This window comes from Dendrobates tinctorius, unplaced genomic scaffold, assembly GCF_039654945.1.
Source record: "Dendrobates tinctorius isolate UK_male_01 unplaced genomic scaffold, ASM3965494v1 ptg000084l, whole genome shotgun sequence".
NCBI classification, from domain to species: Eukaryota; Metazoa; Chordata; class Amphibia; order Anura; family Dendrobatidae; genus Dendrobates; species Dendrobates tinctorius.
The window spans coordinates 21,540,638-21,562,219 of record NW_027361752.1 but is presented as its reverse complement, the minus strand read 5'-3'; the positions used below and the strand labels follow the sequence as shown (position 1 = coordinate 21,562,219).

Here is a 21,582-nt window from a genome sequence, read left to right as displayed (position 1 = left end):
TGCGTGGAGCACCTGGTCGTGGCCTGTTTCTGTGAAATTATGATCTTTCCACTTTGGGATTTATGGCCCCAACAGTGCTCACTTGAACCTTTAGTTGTTTAGAAATTCTTCTGCAACCGATGCCATCAGTATGTTTTACAACAATAAGGTTGAGAAGGTCTTGAGAAATTTCACAAGTTTTACCCATCATTATTATTTTTATGCATTTATATAGCGCCATTTAATCCATGGCGCTTTACATGTGAAAAGGGGAAAATATAGACAAGTATAATAAACATGTGTAAGACAAGGGACACAGAAGTACATAAGGAGAGGGGACCCTGCCCGCGAGGGCTCACAGTCTACAGGGAACAGTAGGAGAGGGTAGAGCAGGTCGTGCGGTGGTTCAGCAGACCCGAGGATCATTGCAGGCTGTAGGCTTGTCGGAACAGCATAAGATGTTTCTTGTGTGGTACCTTGGTAATGAGACACCTCCTTATAGGCCATCAGTTGAACCAACTGATTTTATTTTTCACTAAGTGGCAGGACTGCTTTCTAATTACTAAGAAATTTCACCTGGTGTCATGAGTTTCCATGGCTTTTGCACCTCTCTTTTTTCATGTGTTCAATACCTTAATTTATGGACATCTTTATTTTGATTTCTTTCCCTGTGTGGATTGGATAGATTGTTACTGACATATGAGAATTTCAATGTCAATAGCACCATTTGAAATATACTTACTTAGAAAATTGGTGACGTGTTCAATACTTACTTCACCTGCTGTATGTCACTCACTGAAATCTGAATGAAGCCTAATGTAATGTAGTTAGTATACAGTACCAAACCTCAAGATTTCCTCTTCCTACCCCAGTCTTGAATAAAAGTTTGGTGTAACATGCACCAAATTCATTATGAGGACAGTGGCTGGAGTAAATGATACAGAATATGGTGAACTGTAATTATGCAACCCCTGTAAAGCCCCACACACTAATCAGAAATCTCATAGGAACCAGTTTTTAAACACTAATTGTCACTTTGCACAAAATGTGCAACTTTTTGGATTTTTCACTTGATTTTTTTTAACCTCTCTGTTCTGTCACACAGGAATATATGTCAAGCCTACTATTGAATGGATATGAGAATCTGGAAGATCTAAAGGACTTAAAGGACAGTCATCTCTGTGAGCTCAACATCACAAACCCTGAAGAGCGAATGAGGTTACTGATTGCCATCGAGAATTTACAAGATTGCGACTGTGAGTTATTCTATGTTGTATTTCTCCTCACAGATGAGCACCAGTGATGGATATGGATGATTATAGAGTGTCTTTTAGCCGACAAATAGGTTTGATTTTCTCATTAAAGGGAGTTGTCCGGCATGAAAATGTTCTGCCTATTGTTTAGGAATCAAAAAATTATCAAATTATCAAATCTGTTTAGATCGTGCTGTTGTATTTCTGATCCCCTCTCCTCGTCCTGGAATCTAAATTTTCATATCGCTCTAGCAGAGGCTGTGTCTGTGAGATCCAAGAATCAGGGCACCAGATGTCCATCTTTAGATGATTTTATTGATACAGAAAAATCACAACGTTTCAGCCATGCAAGACCTTTATCAAGCCATACCTCTCTTTTCCTGTTTTGATAAAGGATCAGCGTAGACAAAATGTTGTGATTTTTCTGTATCAATAGTTACCTACCGAAATGAGGTCTGGTGCCCTGATTCCTGAATCTCTTTGTACTGTTACAACCTTGTGAAGGGTTTCACCAAGTGTGCACAGACAACAGAGTGGTGTACCGGTCTCGTCTCTTGCTAGTACAGGGGCTGTGCCCTTGATGTGATGTAGCGTGCTGGTTTGTCTGGTTCAGTTCAATATATAAACCAGCCCTATCTCAGTCTCCAAATCAGTAGTGCATGAGAAATGGGCTAGCTTAACTAAGCCTGCCCCCTTTGTCAAGCCACAACCCGTTTCGGGATGAAATACAAAAGTGGCGGGACCAGAAGAAAGAGGGGGTCATAACTACAGTAGCAAGTTTTTTTTTGTGAATGTTGAGGGGCAAACACAAAGTACTGGCACCACTCTGAGGAGAAGTCAACCTGTTCCTCAAGAGCTGCTATGTAATGTTGACCATAGACAACAGTAGTGAAGTGACATTTAGGCTGTGTGCACACGCTGCGGATTAGGTGCGGATTTTGTAAAATCCGCAGGTGAAACCGCAGGTCAAAAGACCTGCAGATTGCTCTGCGGTTTTGCCCTGCGGTTTTTCATCTCCTCAATGGAGGAGATGGCAAACCGCAGCAGAATCCGCAGAAAGAATTGACATGTCAATTCTTTCTGCGGATTGAAAACCGCAGATAATCCACGCGGAAAATTCCGCACCGTCTGCATTGCGGTTTTTGATTCCCATAGGGAATCATGCTACTGTACATCGCAGCAAAAACTGCTGCGGGTCCGCAGCGGCCAAAACCGCTGCGGAACCGCAGCAAAATCCGCAGCGTCGGCACACAACCTTATCCTTCCAGACTCTTGTACATAGGAGCTAACATTTAATCTTGTCTAAAAATGGTTTCGCCATAAAGGAGATGTCTGGGGTGTCCTTGCTGTCCTCTTGGTAAATGACAAGCTTAGCTACCATATCAATGGACCATAGATGTTTTTTAGTACAAAACATCTATGGTCCATAGCCAACATGGCACAGCCCAACTCTACTAGTGTTTCTCTGATATGTACAGTTGTGGCCAAAAGTATTGACACCCCTGCAATTCTGTCAGATAATAGTCAGTTTCTTCCTGAAAATGATTGCAAACACAAATTCTTTGGTATTATCTTCATTTAATTTGTCTTAAATGAAAAAACACAAAAAGAATTGTCCTAAAGCCAAATTGGATATAATTCCACACCAAACATAAAAAAGAGGGTGGACAAAAGTATTGGCACTGTTCGAAAAATCATGTGATGCTTCTCTAATTTGTGTAATTAACAGCACCTGTAACTTACCTGTGGCACCTAACAGGTGTTGGCAATAACTAAATCACACTTGCAGCCAGTTGACATGGATTAAAGTTGACTCAGCCTCTGTCCTGTGTCCTTGTGTATACCACATTGAGCATGGAGAAAAGAGAGAAGACCAAAGAACTGTCTGAGGACTTGAGAAACCAAATTATGTGGAAGCATGAGCAATCTCAAGGCTACAAGTCCATCTCCAAAGACCTGAATGTTCCTTTGTCTACCGTGCGAAGTGTCATAAAGAAGTTTAAAGCCCATGGCACTGTGGCTAACCTCCCTAGATGTGGACCGAAAAGAAAAATTGACAAGAGATTTCAACGCAAGATTGTGCGGATGTTGGATAAAGAACCTCGACTAACATCCAAACAAGTTCAAGCTGCCCTGCAGTACGAGGGTACAACAGTGTCAACCCGTCCGGATGTCTGAATGAAAAGGGACTGTATGGTAGGAGACCAAGGAAGACCCCACTTCTTACCCCGAGACATAAAAAAGCCATGCAGGAGTTTGCCAAAACTTACCTGAAAAAGCCTAAAACGTTTTGGAAGAATGTTCTCTGGTCAGATGAGACAAAAGTAGAGCTTTTTGAGCAAAGGCATCAACATAGAGCTTACAGGAGAAAAAAAGAGGCATTCAAAGAAAAGAACACGGTCCCTACAATCAAACATGGCGGAGGTTCCCTGATGTTTTGGGGTTGCTTTGCTGCCTCTGGCACTGGACTGCTTGACCGTGTGCATGGCATTATGAAGTCTGAAGACTACCAACAAATTTTGCAGCATAATGTAGGGCCCAGTGTGAGAAAGCTGGGTCTCCCTCAGAGGTCAGGGGTCTTCCAGCAGGACAATGACCCAAAACACACTTCAAAAAGCACTAGAAAATGGTTTGAGAGAAAGCACTGGAGACTTCTAAGGTGGCCAGCATTGAGTCCAGACCTGAATCCCATAGAACACCTGTGGAGAGATCTAAAAATGGCAGTTTGGAGAAGGCACCCTTCAAATATCAGGGACCTGGAGCAGTTTGCCAAAGAAGAATGGTCTAAAATTCCAGCAGAACATTGTAAGAAACTTATTGATGATTACCGGAAGCGGCTGGTCGCAGTTATTGTGGCTAAAGGTTGTGCAACCAAGTATTAGGCTGAGGGTGCCAATACTTTTGTCTGGCCCATTTTTGGAGTTTTGTGTGAAATGATCAATGTTTTGCTTTTTGCTTCATTCTCTTTTGTGGTTTTTCATTTAAGACAAATTAAATGAAGATAATAATACCAAAGAATTTGTGTTTGCAATAATTTTCAGGAAGAAACTGAGTATTATCTGACAGAATTGCAGGGGTGTCAATACTTTTGGCCACAACTGTACAGTATATGCAGAACGGGCTGTTTTCCCATTAGGTTACACTGCAAATGTTTCAGTATTTGGTGAAGACTGATAAGACGCACAAATATGTATTCATACAAATCCTAAAAACTTGCACTCGTGCCACTATCTTCAGGTGCTTCTTCATAGCAGGATCCAAAGCGGCTATTGACTTTGAAAATATGCTCAGGATTAGACTTTATAGGTCACAGCTTCATAGGAGTTTCAGGTAATCCCAGGAAAGTTAATATAAGGACAGGCTGGAAGCATTAGGAAGGTTCAGGAGATTATAGGTGCCAAAAAATGTCAATTTTCAGTGTCTTTTACTATAGAGTAGTACGTGTATGAATTAACACTTAAGACATTCATTCTGTAATGTATAATAAAAGGTATACAGACTGAGGATGGTAAGAAAAAAAATCTTAATTTCTACTCATTTCATTAAAAAAACATCATGGGCATTCAATAAAAAATTCTATATTACCACGTTGATCCATATTAAAAATAATCCAACTGGGAAGTTGCGCAAAAATAGTACAACATTTGCTGTTTCATGCCAGTCCCAGTAACTTTAGTATCATAACTTAGTCTAGAAATGTACTCCTGTCTCAGACAAGATGAATCTACTGTCAGGATCCCATTAAAGTTGATTCTTTGGAAGCAGCAAAAATATGCATCTGTGCTACTTAGGCAAAGCTGAGCTAGATGGAGGACCAGGTCATTGTAAAGGGTAACAAGCAGGAACGCGCGATGCAGTGACGGTATGCAGGCAACAGATCAAGGGTTAACATGATTTATTTACAGGGGAAATGCTCCATGCAGGGAGGTGTAGAGTTAAACATTGTTAAAGGTACGGTACAATATAACAGTTCAAGAATTAGCAAACAAATAAGGAAGTCCTGCCTCTGCAGCTTACTCAAAAGAGCCGACAACGGCGGGCACTACGCCTCTTTCTGGAGGTCGCTGTAGGCGTTGGTCCATCTTCTGGTGACAGTGGTCGGTCTCGGCACCTTCCACTGCCCCTTGTCTATATATCAACGTGGCTAACTAAAGGCACAGGCCACAGTCCTGTAAGAGCCAAACGTGGCTCCTCAACTATTTACACTAGAAAAGTCCGGTCAAAAATGTCAGGGCAACTATCTACTGACTCAAGTGTCAGTCTGGTATACGGTCTCTCTTGTGCAGCACGTATGCAGTACTCACGGTCTCGTAGGGCACAGCACCCGGTTCTCTGGCAGTTACTGGACACACACTGTACGTCCCGCTCACTGGCCCCCACTGTTCACGGTGGAAGCTGGTCTGCGTGGCACTGCTTGTGTGCACAACTCTGCACTGCTCTGTATGACTCGGCTCTCTCTGGCTCGGTGGCACACGGCTCCGCACTCTCTGGCTCGGTGGCACACGGCTCCGCACTCTCTGGCTCGGTGGCACACGGCTCCGCACTCTCTGGCTCGGTGGCACACGGCTCCGCACTCTCTGGCTCGGTGGCACACGGCTCCGCACTCTCTGGCTCGGTGGCACACGGCTCCGCACTCTCTGGCTCGGTGGCACACGGCTCCGCACTCTCTGGCTCGGTGGCACACGGCTCCGCACTCTCTGGCTCGGTGGCACACGGCTCCGCACTCTCTGGCTCGGTGGCACACGGCTCCGCACTCTCTGGCTCGGTGGCACACGGCTCCGCACTCTCTGGCTCGGTGGCACACGGCTCCGCACTCTCTGGCTCGGTGGCACACGGCTCCGCACTCTCTGGCTCGGTGGCACACGGCTCCGCACTCTCTGGCTCGGTGGCACACGGCTCCGCACTCTCTGGCTCGGTGGCACACGGCTCCGCACTCTCTGGCTCGGTGGCACACGGCTCCGCACTCTCTGGCTCGGTGGCACACGGCTCCGCACTCTCTGGCTCGGTGGCACACGGCTCCGCACTCTCTGGCTCGGTGGCACACGGCTCCGCACTCTCTGGCTCGGTGGCACACGGCTCCGCACTCTCTGGCTCGGTGGCACACGGCTCCGCACTCTCTGGCTCGGTGGCACACGGCTCCGCACTCTCTGGCTCGGTGGCACACGGCTCCGCACTCTCTGGCTCGGTGGCACACGGCTCCGCACTCTCTGGCTCGGTGGCACACGGCTCCGCACTCTCTGGCTCGGTGGCACACGGCTCCGCACTCTCTGGCTCGGTGGCACACGGCTCCGCACTCTCTGGCTCGGTGGCACACGGCTCCGCACTCTCTGGCTCGGTGGCACACGGCTCCGCACTCTCTGGCTCGGTGGCACACGGCTCCGCACTCTCTGGCTCGGTGGCACACGGCTCCGCACTCTCTGGCTCGGTGGCACACGGCTCCGCACTCTCTGGCTTGCTGCTAAGCACACAGCTCCTCTCAGCACAGCGGTCCCGGTCTCGCTCTTCAGGTGCAGGACTGCCCGTCACTGCCCTGGTACACTCTGGTGAGGAAGGGGGGGCCGTGCACACTGCTCACCAGTCTCCTGCACGCTGCTCTCTGCGCTGATCCCCGCCGGTGACAGACTCCAGTCCTTCGTGCGCTTTCTCCTTTTATCCCCCTGCTACTGCGCGCCCTTTTCTGGCTCTCCCCGCCCCCGTCACTCCAGGAAGCTCCGTCTCCCTAATCCTTCCTCCCGGGGACAGAGGATGCAGCCTCTCAAGTTATGGCCGCAGCATGCAGGTACCTGTGGTCCGGTCCACCTCCTTACATCAACACATCAAACTCTGAAACATCATAGAATCATAGAATCGTAGAGTTGGAAGGGACCTCCTGGGCCATCTGGTCCAACCCCCTGCTCAAAGCAGGATTCGCTAAATCATCCCAGTTAGATGTCTGTCCAGCCTCTGTTTGAAGACTTCCATTGAAGGAGAACTCACCACTTCTCGTGGCAGCCTGTTCCACTCATTGATCACTCTAACTGTCAAAAAGTTTTTTCTAATATCTAATCTGTGTCTCCTCCCATTCAGCTTCATCCCATTGCTTCTAGTCTTTCCTTGTGCAAATGAGAATAAAGTTGATCCTTCTACAATGTGACAGCCCTTTAGATATTTGTAGACAGCTATTAAGTCTCCTCTCAGTCTTCTCTTTTGCAAACTAAACATTCCCAAATCCTGCAACCTTTCCTCATAAGGCAGGGTTTGCAGACCGGTCACCATTCTGGTCGCTCTTTTCTGAACTTGCTCCAGTTTGTTGATGTCTTTTTTAAAATGTGGTGCCCAAAATTGGACACAATATTCCAGATGAGGTCTGACCAAAGAGGAGTAGAGGGAAATAATTACTTCACGTGATCTAGACTGTATGCTTCTGTTAATACATCCTAGAATTGCATTTGCCTTTTTTGCTGCTGCATCACACTGTTGACTCATATTCAGTCTGTGATCTATTAGTATACCCAAGTCTTTTTCACATGTGCTGTCACTTAGCCCTATTCCTCCCATTCTATATATGCTTTTTTCATTTTTATTGCCCAGATGTAGTACTTTGCATTTCTCCCTGTTAAAAACCATTCTGTTAGTTGCTGCCCACTTCTCCAGTTTATTTAAATCTTTTTGAATCCTCTCTCTCTCTTCTCTAGTATTAGCTATCCCTCCTAGCTTTGTGTCATCAGCAAATTTAATCAGTGTACCCTCAATTCCTTCATCTAAATCGTTGATAAAGATGTTGAACAATACAGGGCCCAGGACAGAGCCCTGTGGTACCCCACTTGAGACATTCTTCCAACTGGATGTGCAGCCATTTACGACCACTCTTTGGTCCGATCACTAAGCCAGTTATGAATCCACCTAACAGTTGCCTTGTCCATTCCATACTTAGTCATTTTTTCAATAAGGATTGTATGAGAGACTTTGTCAAATGCTTTGCTGAAGTCAAGATATACTATATCTACAGCATTTCCTTGATCCACCCAATCAGTAATACCGTCATAGAAGGAAATTAAATTAGTCTGACATGACTTATTAGTTACAAACCCATGCTGACTCTGTTTAATCACTTCATTCTTATCCAAGTATTGACATACATGTTGTTTAATAATTTGTTCAAAGATCTTTCCTGGTATAGAAGTCAGACTCACCGGCCTATAGTTGCCTGGGTCCACCTTCTTCCCCTTTTTGAAGATAGGAACAACATTTGCTCTTCTCCAGTCTTCTGGCACTTCTCCTGTTCTCCAAGAATTTTCAAAGATTATGGAGAGGGGTTCAAAAATTTCTTCTTCTATCTCCTTCAGTACTCTGGGGTGTAATTCATCTGGACCTGGAGACTTGAATTCATTTAGGTTAGCTAAGTGTTTCCTCACTATCTTTCTGTTTATAAATATCCTGGATTCTTCTATTCCCTTAATAGGACAGTGAATAACAGTTGATGTTACATTTCCTTTCTGAGAGAAAACAGATGCAAAATAGGAATTTAAAAGTTCAGCCTTCTCAACATCCTGTCTTACCATTTCATCATTTTCATCCTGTAAAAATCCTATAGCATCTTTGACTTTTCTTTTACTTTTGATATATCCCCAAAATCCTTTATTATTGCTTTTGACATCTCTTGCAAGTCTCAATTCATTTTCAGCTTTAGCTAATCTGATTTCTGCCCTGCAGGTTCTGCAGACAGCATTATATTCTTCTTTAGATATGCCTCCCTCTTTCCATTTTATAAACATTTTTTTCTTCCTTTTTAGCATGTGCTTAAGTTCTGTGTTCATCCATCCTGGTTTCCTTAAATGCTTCCTATTCTTCCCTCTTTTCGGAATTGTTAACAACTGTGCTTTGAGAATTTCATTTTTCAAGATTTCCCATCCTTCCTGGACATTTTTGTCTTTAAGGATATCCAGCCATTGGATCCCTCCAATTCTCTTTCTGAATCCCTTAAAATCTGCCTTTCTGAAATCTAACCTTGACGTCTGAGTCTTCACAGGTCTTCCGCCTCTAGTTATCCAAAATTCTAAAATAGCATGGTCGCTACCTCCTAGGGTCCCAGCCACTTTTACCTCCTCAACCATTTCCTCCCTGTTTATAAGGATTAGATCCAAGGTAGCAGTTCCCCTTGTTTTCTCCTTTACCTTTTGGAAGATAAAGTTGTCAGCAAGAGAGGATAAGAATTTCCTTGACCTGTTAGTTTTGCCTGAGAGAGATTCCCAACAAATGTCTGGATAGTTGAAATCTCCCATGACAACTATGTCATATTTTTTGGAGAACTTGGCCATTTGATGCATAAAGAGTTCATCCATATCTACAGCTTGCACAGGCGGCCTGTAGTAAATGCCTACAATGGTGTCCTTTCCATTGTTCTGTCCTTGTATTCTTACCCAAACAGTTTCCACAGAACTCCCAGTCTCTGAAGCTTCAATCTCTGTGCAGATATACGCATTTCTAACATACAATGCGACACCCCCTCCTCGTTTATCAAGTCTGTTTCTTGCAAATAAGTTGTATCCTTCTAGTCTTGTATTCCAAGACTAGAAGGATACAATACCCTGTAGGGTAGGATACAGAAGGATACAGAATACCCTGTAGGGTATTCCTAGTTTACAGTGGTCAGTACCTACCTAAAGTGATCCAAAGAGGTCAACTGGTTAAGTAAAGATGGTGTCATGGGCATCCAATCCCTTCAGTGCTGGCATAAGGGTATGTGCACACGGTGCAGATTTTGCTGCGGATCCGCAGCGGATTTGCTTCTGCGGATCCGTTGCAGATCCGCAGGCATTGTACAGTACAATGCAAATCTATGGGATTTCAAAACCGCAGTGCACATGCTGCGGATTTTTCCGCCCGGATTTGCTGTGGTTTTAAATCTGCAGCATGTCAATTCTTTGTGGATTCCGCAGCGGTTTCACACCTGTTCCTTTGTCCAGGTGACAAACCGCAGGGGAAAACTGCAGGAAAATCCGCAGGTAAACCGCAGGTCCACTTTACCTGCAAATCCGTGCTGAAAAATACGCAGCTCAATCCGCACTGTGTGCACTCACCCTAAGTGTCAGTCCACTCTGCATCGCAGCGTCTTGTGATGGGCAACCGTTGGTGTATGTGCAAACACTGCACATTTAGTGTAGATTGTCCTGCAGTGTGCGCAGTAAAACCTACAATTATTACACAGGTTTCGCCCTTTCCAAGGAATGAAATCCATGCTGAATTCGGCACAAAATTCAACAACTCCTAAAAGTTCTGTGCAGGAATTTTCTGCAACGTGTAAATTAGATCTGCAGGAATTTTATCTATGCTACTGGTGGTGTATACTATACTGTGGATTTTCTACGTGCAAATTTGTGTAGGAATCCACACCAAATACGAAGTGTGTGAATTAACTCTCAAAGTGCCCATGATGATCCCTCACCACCACTAAAAGGGCGATCAATGGGCACGAGCATCAGAACTGGACGATAGAGATAGATAGTGTACTATATCCTCTGTGCATTTCCGCCACATTTCATGACGTGTCACTGAGAAGACTTTCTGTTTCTGTTGTGACAGGTGAACATGAAGCTGGCAATGACGCGGTGACCCAGACGCTCAGCCCTGACAATGCTGCAAACAAACGTGAACTAAGTGAGTGTCCAAGAGATTCGGGATGTTACATTACATTGGAGAATTCAGAAAACAGCAAAGAGGATGTCGAGTCGGAAAAACTGTGTGAATCTGTACAGAAAATCACCATTACCGAATCCCCCTAACGAGCCGTCACTGGGACATTTGTCAGAACCTGTGCCGCTGAGGCACGAGCCTGTTTTCACAGTTTACACATGGTCGGCTCGTCAGATCCTTGAGTGCGACGTTCCCGTGGCAGATTTTCGCTCTCTTAGTGTTTATTTAGCGATGTATAAAGCAGTGGACAGAGCTTGACATGGCGAATCGACAGGATCTCACGGGGGTTTGGGGCGCAGTTTCCATGTTAGGACAAGAAACGCTTAGGACGATGACCGTGTACTGCAGGACGTCCGCCATGATCCAGTCCAAACCTTCAAGGAACTCATTACTGGTACTAGACAAGCCAAATCATTTACAGGGAACTCACCGGCTCCATCTTTCTGCTGGGATACAGACGTAGCGGAGTTTAGTTCTGTATAAAACCCGCAATGATGTTTCCATGGGTTTTGTCAAATGACAATTCCATCCCTGCTACTTCTGACAAAGTCAGCCCTGCTACACCTATAAATTCCTTTTTTTGGCATTGTACATAATGGCATATGTTGGGTATTAATAAATAAGTTACAGTGGGGAAAAAAAGTATTTAGTCAGTCAGCAATAGTGCAAGTTCCACCACTTAAAAAGATGAGCGGCGTCTGTAATTTACATGATAGGTAGACCTCAACTATGGGAGACAAACTGAGAAAAAAAAATCCAGAAAATCACATTGTCTGTTTTTTTTTCATTTTCTTTGCATATTATGGTGGAAAATAAGTATTTGGTCAGAAACAAGCAATCAAGATTTCTGGCTCTCACAGACCTGTAACTTCTTCTTTAAGAGTCTCCTCTTTCCTCCACTCATTACCTGTAGTAATGGCACCTGTTTAAACTTGTTATCAGTATAAAAAGACACCTGTGCACACCCTCAAACAGTCTGACTCCAAACTCCACTATGGTGAAGACCAAAGAGCTGTCAAAGGACACCAGAAACAAAATTGTAGCCCTGCACCAGGCTGGGAAGACTGAATCTGCAATAGCCAACCAGCTTGGAGTGAAGAAATCAACTGTGGGAGCAATAATTAGAAAATGGAAGACATACAAGACCACTGATAATCTCCCTCGATCTGGTGCTCCACGCAAAATCCCACCCCGTGGGGTCAGAATGATCACAAGAACGGTGAGCAAAAATCCCAGAACCACGCGGGGGGACCTAGTGAATGAACTGCAGAGAGCTGGGACCAATGTAACAAGGCCTACCATAAGTAACACACTACGCCACCATGGACTCAGATCCTGCTGTGCCAGACGTGTCCCACTGCTTAAGCCTGTACATGTCCGGGCCCATCTGAAGTTTGCTAGAGAGCATTTGGATGATCCAGAGGAGTTTTGGGAGAATGTCCTATGGTCTGATGAAACCAAACTGGAACTGTTTGGTAGAAACACAACTTGTCGTGTTTGGAGGAAAAAGAATACTGAGTTGCATCCATCAAACACCATACCTACTGTAAAGCATGGTGGTGGAAACATCATGCTTTGGGGCTGTTTCTCTACAAAGGGGCCAGGACGACTGATCCAGGTACATGAAAGAATGAATGGGGCCATGTATCGTAAGATTTTGAGTGCAAACCTCCTTCCATCAGCAAGGGCATTGAAGATGAAACGTGGCTGGGTCCTTCAACATGACAATGATCCAAAGCACACCGCCAGGGCAACGAAGGAGTGGCTTCGTAAGAAGCATTTCAAGGTCCTGGAGTGGCCTAGCCAGTCTCCAGATCTCAACCCTATAGAAAACCTTTGGAGGGAGTTGAAAGTCCGTGTTGCCAAGCGAAAAGCCAAAAACATCACTGCTCTAGAGGAGATCTGCATGGAGGAATGGGCCAACATACCAACAACAGTGTGTGGCAACCTTGTGAAGACTTACAGAAAACGTTTGACCTCTGTCATTGCCAACAAAGGATATATCACAAAGTATTGAGATGAAATTTTGTTTCTGACCAAATACTTATTTTCCACCATAATATGCAAGTAAAATGAAAAAAAACAGACAATGTGATTTTCTGGATTTTTTTTTCTCAGTTTGTCTCCCATAGTTGAGGTCTACCTATGATGTAAATTACAGACGCCTCTCATCTTTTTAAGTGGTGGAACTTGCACTATTGCTGACTGACTAAATACTTTTTTTCCCCACTGTATATGTAGGTGCTTTTGATAGGAAAACACTGACGACCCCAACCTTCTTGTGACCTTAGACCCTATTTTAGTGCCGGAGTTTCAGGATGTTCCCCACCACCCCTGGTTCTTGGCGTGGAAACTCTCTGATAGACAACTTATTTTACTTTCTTCTCGCCTCCCGCTAGTAATCACCATACCTATTGCCAATCCACCTTTCCCCCCCAGTTTCTTTTTTCCCTCCCCTTGGTCCAGGAGCCAGACGTGTTTTGTTTCCATCTTCATTCCGATATGGGGACTTCTTTTTAGCAGGACGAGTTGTAACCTTGAGTGACCTTAGTTATTTTACCATATAATGTACTGGAAACCAGCAGAGGGGAAATGCAACTAAGCCATTGTTTTTTAGTTTTTGTGGAAAAATGACCTGACGACGTGATTCTGCAGGTTGGCACAATTACGGTGAAGCCAATCAAGGACAGTTCTTCTTTTAAGTGGTGAAAAAAAATCAGAACTTTGTATTGTGCCGCCATTTTCTCAAACCCGTAACTTTTTTATTTTTCTTGTCGAGGGTTTATATTTTGTGTGGCAACCTGCATTTACTATTGTCACAATTTTTGGTTACACAGAAGCTTTCAATCACTTTTTATTGGATTTTTTGGGGATATGGTGGAGTGATCGAAAATGGCAATATTGGCATTTTGATTTTTTTTCTTTTCGCCGTTTTCCCTGAAGAGGTACGCCACCGGGATCACGCAACTAAAAGGAGTTGTCTGGCCTTAGGTTGCTTAGGCCTTAGTCTGTAGTCACTCTTATTGCATGCTGTAAGTTTTTTTTGGAACCGGACCGCAAGTATGTGGTCACATGCCGACTAGATGTGTGCGGTCTCGTTCAATGCAAGCGAGGTCGGACACGACTAGTTGGAATGTGGCCAAAAGTATCAAATCACATACAATCACATGATCGCCCGTACCAGAAGATCCACATAGTGCGTAGTGCGCGCGATGTGAGAATTCACAAGTCTGCAGTCACATACAGGCCGGACCACCAAGGCCAGACAACCGTATCAACTGCAGCTGCCAGAGACTGATAGTGGCAAGCTATCGCAGATAAATGCTAATAGAGGCAGTTGCCGGCTGCATAACACAGCTGGCACCTGCCATATTTAGAGCGGGATCGGCTCCTGGGCCCGCTCCATACACCCACACCCGATATAACAAGTAATAATACCTCTTATGTCAGGAACGGGCTAGTCAAAGTACTATTTTTTATTTTATTTTCTCAATGACACCTTAGGAGAGTAACTTCTCTGATTACCCCTCATCCTGGCTCAGACACCTAGACATTATGGATGGATCTCTGCTGTAAATATGCGTGCCTTTACTGTGATGTATATATATCCAAACAAAAATCATCATGAGGTATTTCATGAGAATTGAAGAAGTGAAGACAATAGTAAATTATTAAAAATTTCAAATTTAATAGAATAATGGATCTCCAACAGATAAAGGGGGACAAGGAGGGCCAGCAAAATATATTTTAGTTCCCCATGAGGTGCAGAATATAGTAGCAGTTTGAAAATATGCTAGTGCATCTATAATCCATGGTGCCGATGAACCCCCATCGATAACAATTATCTTTCTGGCCAAACAATCCACCAATAAATGCAAAAATGCTAAACAAGGTGCAGCAGCACTATGGAGAGAAGTGACCTATTTCTTATAAGGGGGGAACAAAGGGCAACTACAAAGAAAAAAACCACACCAGGGGAATTATTAAAGGTCAATATACAAAGCCTCTGTCTCATATTATTTTAGAAGTTTGTGGCACAGCAAAAAAACACATTATATAGAACATTTCGTATAAGAAATGAGGTTCAGGTTTTTACCTATTGCTGGCCAGTGGAATGCAGGGCAGGTATAATGAGGCTAAATGCTGGTAGGCTTGTTCCCGCCGCCCGACAGCGCCGTTTCGCAATCGTTGCTTCTTCCAGGGGCGTGATGTATATATCCAGATTGTATTCTATGCATCCTCTGTTATATTAGTATTCGATACTGTAGCATCGCAGTCCTGTAGTTCCTACAATATAGATAGCGTGCAGGGGCGGACATGTTATATGTGCATCCTAGGGGCTGCACAAGGGTGCAATAGGGTATTGTTATCTTACAAAAAACACATGTGAATTCTCCACACCTCATTCAAGTCAATGTGGAAAATCTGAAAATACAAGGCATATTTACCACAAGAGAAACTGACGGGGTGCGAATTTCAAAAGCGCACCTAGGCCGGTTCCTGCAGTGGTCAAGAGATTTACATACATCCCGACTACTGTCTTGGAACTTTAATAGAATTGTTTTTTTTGTGCACATGAATACACAGCAAAAAAAATACCATCGTTAACATCTTATCCTAAGGGGTAGAGACCCTAGGCCCTCACCCTCGGGCCACTGATGCGGAACGGTGATGGAGCGCGTGCCCCCTCTAGCGCCCGTGCCATAGGTTCACCACCACTGCCCTAGGGGCTTGCTCCTTTTGCTCTTCCTATAATCTAGCCCACATATTACAATTCATGACTGATTTCTGTTTCCCATGATTTTGCACAAAATATGAGGTTGACTGTAATTAAAATCATGCACCAAGCAAAGAGCACACTTGACTGCCCTGTGTGATCACTGTCAGATGGAAGTGGAATTACTCTTCAGCTTTGGGCATCAAGTAGAAATTTCTACACAGATATAATGTACATGATCAATGAGGTAACTTTGTAAATACATTGTATCACTGAGCTGGAGTTCTAACATATGATATACTGCAGAGCTGCAATCACAATTCTGCTGCTTTCTATGGAGAGCAATTGACAGATTCACTACTAACAGATCAGCTGAGCTTTAGTAGAGTTTTTTTTTCCTATATTAGATTACTGTGAAGTGCTTGGTGTGAAAGTGACACTTCCCGAAATGCAAATCCCCAGAACAAGCACTGTACAGACCCGGGTATATGAAAGTCATAGAGGAAGCAGCAAACCTTGTCCTATCGGACTCAAGCCTCAGTATAATACATCTTCCATTTTGGGGGTCTTGGTGGCCGCACCCGCAGCTCATATATTTAAGGAGTTTACTATGATGATACAGACCCTGATATGTGACAACAGACACCCATCGATGACTTAAGGCCCCATCACACTAAGCAATCTCGCCAGCAAGATCGCTGATTTTGTGACACATCAGCCAGCGAGATCGCGGTGTGTGACGGGGATCAGCGACCGGCCCCCCTGCCGGTTATCGCTGATCGTGCTCGAGCGGCCTGGGCCGTTTTTCGATCGCTGGTCTCCCGCTGCCAAGCGCGCATCGCTGCGTGTGGCAGCGAGAGACCGGCGATCAGTGACGCTGGTTGCTAATATAAACGTCGGGTATCCAGGAGTCGCGCAGCATCGCTGGTCCTGATCATTGGAGGGGCTGTCTATGTGACAGCTTACCAGCGATCAGCCTAACGATGTCCCAGAGATCCCATCATGTCGGATCGTTGGTGGGATCGCTGGGACATCGTTTAGTGTGACGGGGCCTTTAGGGCATTACATCGGCCTTACGTAGGTGTAATCTCACCCTATATATCATGTATGCAACAACTCCAGTTATAATTGGCAATGGCATAACTAAGTGTCACACCAGGGCCCTGCAGTCTAGGTGGGACAAAAAGGTCCCTTTGGCCCATATAGGATGACCACTATTATTAGAGACCCGTGATAGTTGGGGGCCCTGTTGGGAGATTTTGCTTTGGGGCCCGCTAGCTTCACATTACGCCACTGATAATAGGTTTTGTGTAGAAATCTCCTAGATATAAAGGTGATTAGTTCTATGAACTATTTTTCTTTTTTTACTTTAACTCTTTTTACAATTTCTTACATTACATGTTTTTCTTAAAGGAAGTGAATTTTGTATAAATCATGTAGAAAAGATTTGGAAATAAAGAGCATTTTTCTGGTACCTGTTGTGAGCCCATGATTTTTAAAGAAATCTATGTTACTCAGCCGCAGCAGAATTGAGATGAAGCCATTCTATTCTTCAGCCGCGCGGCAGGATTTTCTTTCGTTATTTTAGTGCACATGCTTTTACTTTATCTTCTGAACAAGGTTTCCAGCCTTCCAAGTGTGAATATTGTACCTAGTGTCACGCAGGGGGTGAGAAGATACAAGGGGGAACACCAGGGAAGATGTACTGGGAGACCCTGGCAATAGGGAGAATGGAGAGGGGTCACCTCCTAACAGAAATCTGGGTTTGATCACTGCACCCTTTACCGTCCCTAGATGGGTCCTTCCCCCCCCTGCGCGATCACGTGCCTCTAAGCCCTCGCTGGCCTTGAACTTACCCTGTCTAGTGCGCTGGCCAGCGAGACACTAGTCCCACTACTACAGGGCAAAACCGCAGAGCAATCCGCAGGTAAAACCGCAGGTCTTCTGACCTGCAGATTTACCTGCGGATTTTACAAAATCCGCGCTACAATCCGCAGCGTGTGCACATACACCGAGGGAGTGATCACAAGGTGCTGCAGCTGAGAATTCAAGTCCCAAGTTCACAGCCAGAAGAGAAAGGGTTCGTAATCCTGTCAGCACTGAATTAAAGGGAACCTGTCACCCCCCCCCGGGCGTTTTTTTAACTAAAAGAGCCACCTTCAGCAGCACGAAGGCTGCATTCTGTGAAGGTGACTCTTCCGTTTCTGACCCCCAGTATCGTCAAAATATTAACTTTTATAAATAGGTCCTCATACCTGCATTCTGTCCCATAGGTATAGAGTCTCCCCCTGAGGCAACTGCCTCCCCGCCGTCAATCATGTCTCTGTAGCGTCTGGGCCCCGCCTCCCATAGCCGTCCATCATAACACACACACTGCAGGATCTGGGGCCTCCACAACATGCAGTCGTGATCGCTTGATGTCAGATCACAGGCAGCGCGCACTGCGCATGCCCGACAACTGCTTTCACAGAGCAGGCGCCGGCATAGGAGACAGAAGGAGGTGGGGCACAGACGGCAGAGCAGGGGCATGATGGACGGATATGGAAGGCGGGGCACAGGCGGCAGAGCAGGGGCATGATGGACGGCTATGGGAGGCAGGGCACAGGCGGCACACAGGGGCATGATGGACGGCTATGGGAGGCAGGGCACAGACGGCAGAGCAGGGGCATGATGGACGGCTATGGGAGGCGGGGCACAGACGGCAGAGCAGGGGCATGATGGACGGCTATGGGAGGCAGGGCACAGACGGCAGCACAGGGGCATGATGGACGGCTATGGGAGGCAGGGCACAGACGGCAGAGCAGGGGCATGATGGATGGCTATGGGAGGCGGGGTACAGACGGCAGAGCAGGGGCATGATGGACGGCTATGGGAGGCAGGGCACAGGCGGCAGCACAGGGGCATGATGGACGGCTATGGGAGGCAGGGCACAGACGGCAGAGCAGGGGCATGATGGATGGCTATGGGAGGCGGGGCACAGACGGCAGAGCAGGGGCATGATGGACGGCTATGGGAGGCAGGGCACAGGCGGCGGCACAGGGGCATGATGGACGGCTATGGGAGGCAGGGCACAGACGGCAGAGCAGGGGCATGATGGACGGCTATGGGAGGCGGGGCACAGATGGCAGAGGAGGGGCATGGCAGACGGCTATGGGAGGCGGGACACAGGCGGCAGAGCAGGGGCATGACAGATGGCTATGGGAGGCAGGGCACAGGCGGCAGAGCAGGGGCATGATGGACGGCTATGGGAGGCAGGGCACAAGCGGCAGCACAGGGGCATGATGGATGACGGCTATGCGAGACGGGGCATCATTAAAGAGGGTAATAGGAGGCTGATAATATCTTCTAGGGGTAAATCCAGATGTCAGGTTCCATTTAAAGGTAACCTGTCAGCAGGATTGTGCACAGTAACCAACAGACAGTGTCAGGCCGGCGCCATTATACTGAATAGGACTCATACTCACTTGCAAGAAATACAGAAGAGTGCAATCCGATAAAAAAAAAAATCGGATTGCACTCGGACTAATGATATTCAATAGGTGACATCTCATTTGCGATTTTTTTCTCAGCTGAAATCGGACTGAGAAAAAAAAAAAATCACATCATGCTGCGTATTTCAGATGAGACTCGCCAATACAATTCAATGGGTGCGAGAGAAAAAAAAAAAAAAATCGCACAGCATAGAACAGATAGAATATTCTATTAGTGACACACATATATATATACAGTGGGGCAAAAAAGTATTTAGTCAGTCAGCAATAGTGCAAGTTCCACCACTTAAAAAGATGAGAGGCGTCTGTAATTTACATCATAGGTAGACCTCAACTATGGGAGACAAACTGAGAAAAAAAAATCCAGAAAATCACATTGTCTGTTTTTCTTTCATTTTATTTGCATATTATGGTGGAAAATAAGTATTTGGTCAGAAACAAGCAATCAAGATTTCTGGCTCTCACAGACCTGTAACTTCTTCTTTAAGAGTCTCCTCTTTCCTCCACTCATTACCTGTAGTAATGGCACCTGTTTAAACTTGTTATCAGTATAAAAAGACACCTGTGCACACCCTCAAACAGTCTGACTCCAAACTCCACTATGGTGAAGACCAAAGAGCTGTCAAAGGACACCAGAAACAAAATTGTAGCCCTGCACCAGGCTGGGAAGACTGAATCTGCAATAGCCAACCAGCTTGGAGTGAAGAAATCAACTGTGGGAGCAATAATTAGAAAAAGGAAGACATACAAGACCACTGATAATCTCCCTCGATCTGGTGCTCCACGCAAAATCCCACCCCGTGGGGTCAGAATGATCACAAGAACGGTGAGCAAAAATCCCAGAACCACGCGGGGGGACCTAGTGAATGAACTGCAGAGAGCTGGGACCAATGTAACAAGGCCTACCATAAGTAACACACTACGCCACCATGGACTCAGATCCTGCAGTGCCAGACGTGTCCCACTGCTTAAGCCTGTACATGTCCGGGCCCGTCTGAAGTTTGCTAGAGAGCATTTGGATGATCCAGAGGAGTTTTGGGAGAATGTCCTATGGTCTAATGAAACCAAACTGGAACTGTTTGGTAGAAACACAACTTGTCGTGTTTGGAGGAAAAAGAATACTGAGTTGCATCCTTCAAACACCATACCTACTGTAAAGCATGGTGGTGGAAACATCATGCTTTGGGGCTGTTTCTCTGCAAAGGGGCCAGGACGACTGATCCGGGTACATGAAAGAATGAATGGGGCCATGTATCGTGAGATTTTGAGTGCAAACCTCCTTCCATCAGCAAGGGCATTGAAGATGAAACGTGGCTGGGTCTTTCAACATGACAATGATCCAAAGCACACAGCCAGGGCAACGAAGGAGTGGCTTCGTAAGAAGCATTTCAAGGTCCTGGAGTGGGCTAGCCAGTCTCCAGATCTCAACCCTATAGAAAACCTTTGGAGGGAGTTGAAAGTCCGTGTTGCCAAGCGAAAAGCCAAAAACATCACTTCTCTAGAAGAGATCTGCATGGAGGAATGGGCCAACATACCAACAACAGTGTGTGGCAACCTTGTGAAGACTTACAGAAAACGTTTGACCTCTGTCATTGCCAACAAAGGATATATCACAAAGTATTGAGATGAAATTTTGTTTCTGACCAAATACTTATTTTCCACCATAATATGCAAATAAAATGATAAAAAAACAGACAATGTGATTCTCTGGATTTTTTTTTCTCAGTTTGTCTCCCATAGTTGAGGTCTACCTATGATGTAAATTACAGACGCCTCTCATCTTTTTAAGTGGTGGAACTTGCACTATTGCTGACTGAGTAAATACTTTTTTGCCCCACTGTATTTTTGTATGTTGATGATACATTAAAGAATATACTGAAGGATGGGATCAGATTTGTTTCAAGGAGGAATAAAACTATTGCTATTACGGTATCTCCAAGTGACCATACTAGTGTCAATAGACATGCTAACAAATATTTTTCAGACAGTTCAGCAAGTATAACTAATTGGTTACCCACTTGTGGATCTTTTAAATGTGCTCAGAAAAACTGTGGGCTATGTAGGTTTATGTGGAACACAGAAAAAATAGTATCTTCTGTTAATGGAAAGGAATTTAAAATAAAATCTTTTTTGAACTGTGGTTCCACTGGTGTGATCTATGTCATAACATGCGTGGATTGTAATATTCAGTATGTTGGAAATACTTCACGCACCTTGAGACGTCGTATTTCCGAGCACGTTTATGACGTAGGTCACACTACCACACGCAGTTTGTCTGCTGCTTCTCGACATTTTTTGCATATACATAAAGGAGATCTCAGCAACTTTAGGGTTAATGCCATAGAGAAGGTGCAGACAAAGAGGGTAGGTGGAAATTTAAATGATTTATTATTTATTATTACGCCGAGAGGCAAAATGGATGTTATTGTTACAAAGCAGAGTTCCAACGGGTATGAATATTAGGAGTGAG

At 45.3% G+C, this 21,582-nt stretch overlaps 1 protein-coding gene and 1 long non-coding RNA gene across 4 annotated transcripts in view; one reads left to right on the top strand and one right to left on the bottom strand.

The window, feature by feature from the left end:
- SAMSN1 (SAM domain, SH3 domain and nuclear localization signals 1) overlaps positions 1 to 11,525 on the top strand; it is a 163,987-nt gene extending 152,462 nt beyond the window's left edge. For both annotated transcript variants that reach the window (XM_073584472.1, XM_073584473.1), the window contains 2 exons: positions 1,085 to 1,235; positions 10,794 to 11,525. In XM_073584472.1, coding sequence (XP_073440573.1) covers positions 1,085 to 1,235; positions 10,794 to 10,993 — 351 coding nt within the window. In that variant the 3' untranslated portion in view covers positions 10,994 to 11,525. The remainder of the gene's footprint in view (positions 1 to 1,084; positions 1,236 to 10,793) is intronic.
- The window catches only part of LOC141097361 (uncharacterized), a 170,789-nt gene extending 155,383 nt beyond the window's left edge, over positions 1 to 15,406 (bottom strand). For both annotated transcript variants that reach the window (XR_012233926.1, XR_012233925.1), the window contains exon 1: positions 15,001 to 15,406. This is a non-coding gene — a long non-coding RNA (uncharacterized lncRNA). The remainder of the gene's footprint in view (positions 1 to 15,000) is intronic.
- Positions 15,407 to 21,582: the final 6,176 nt, after the last annotated feature.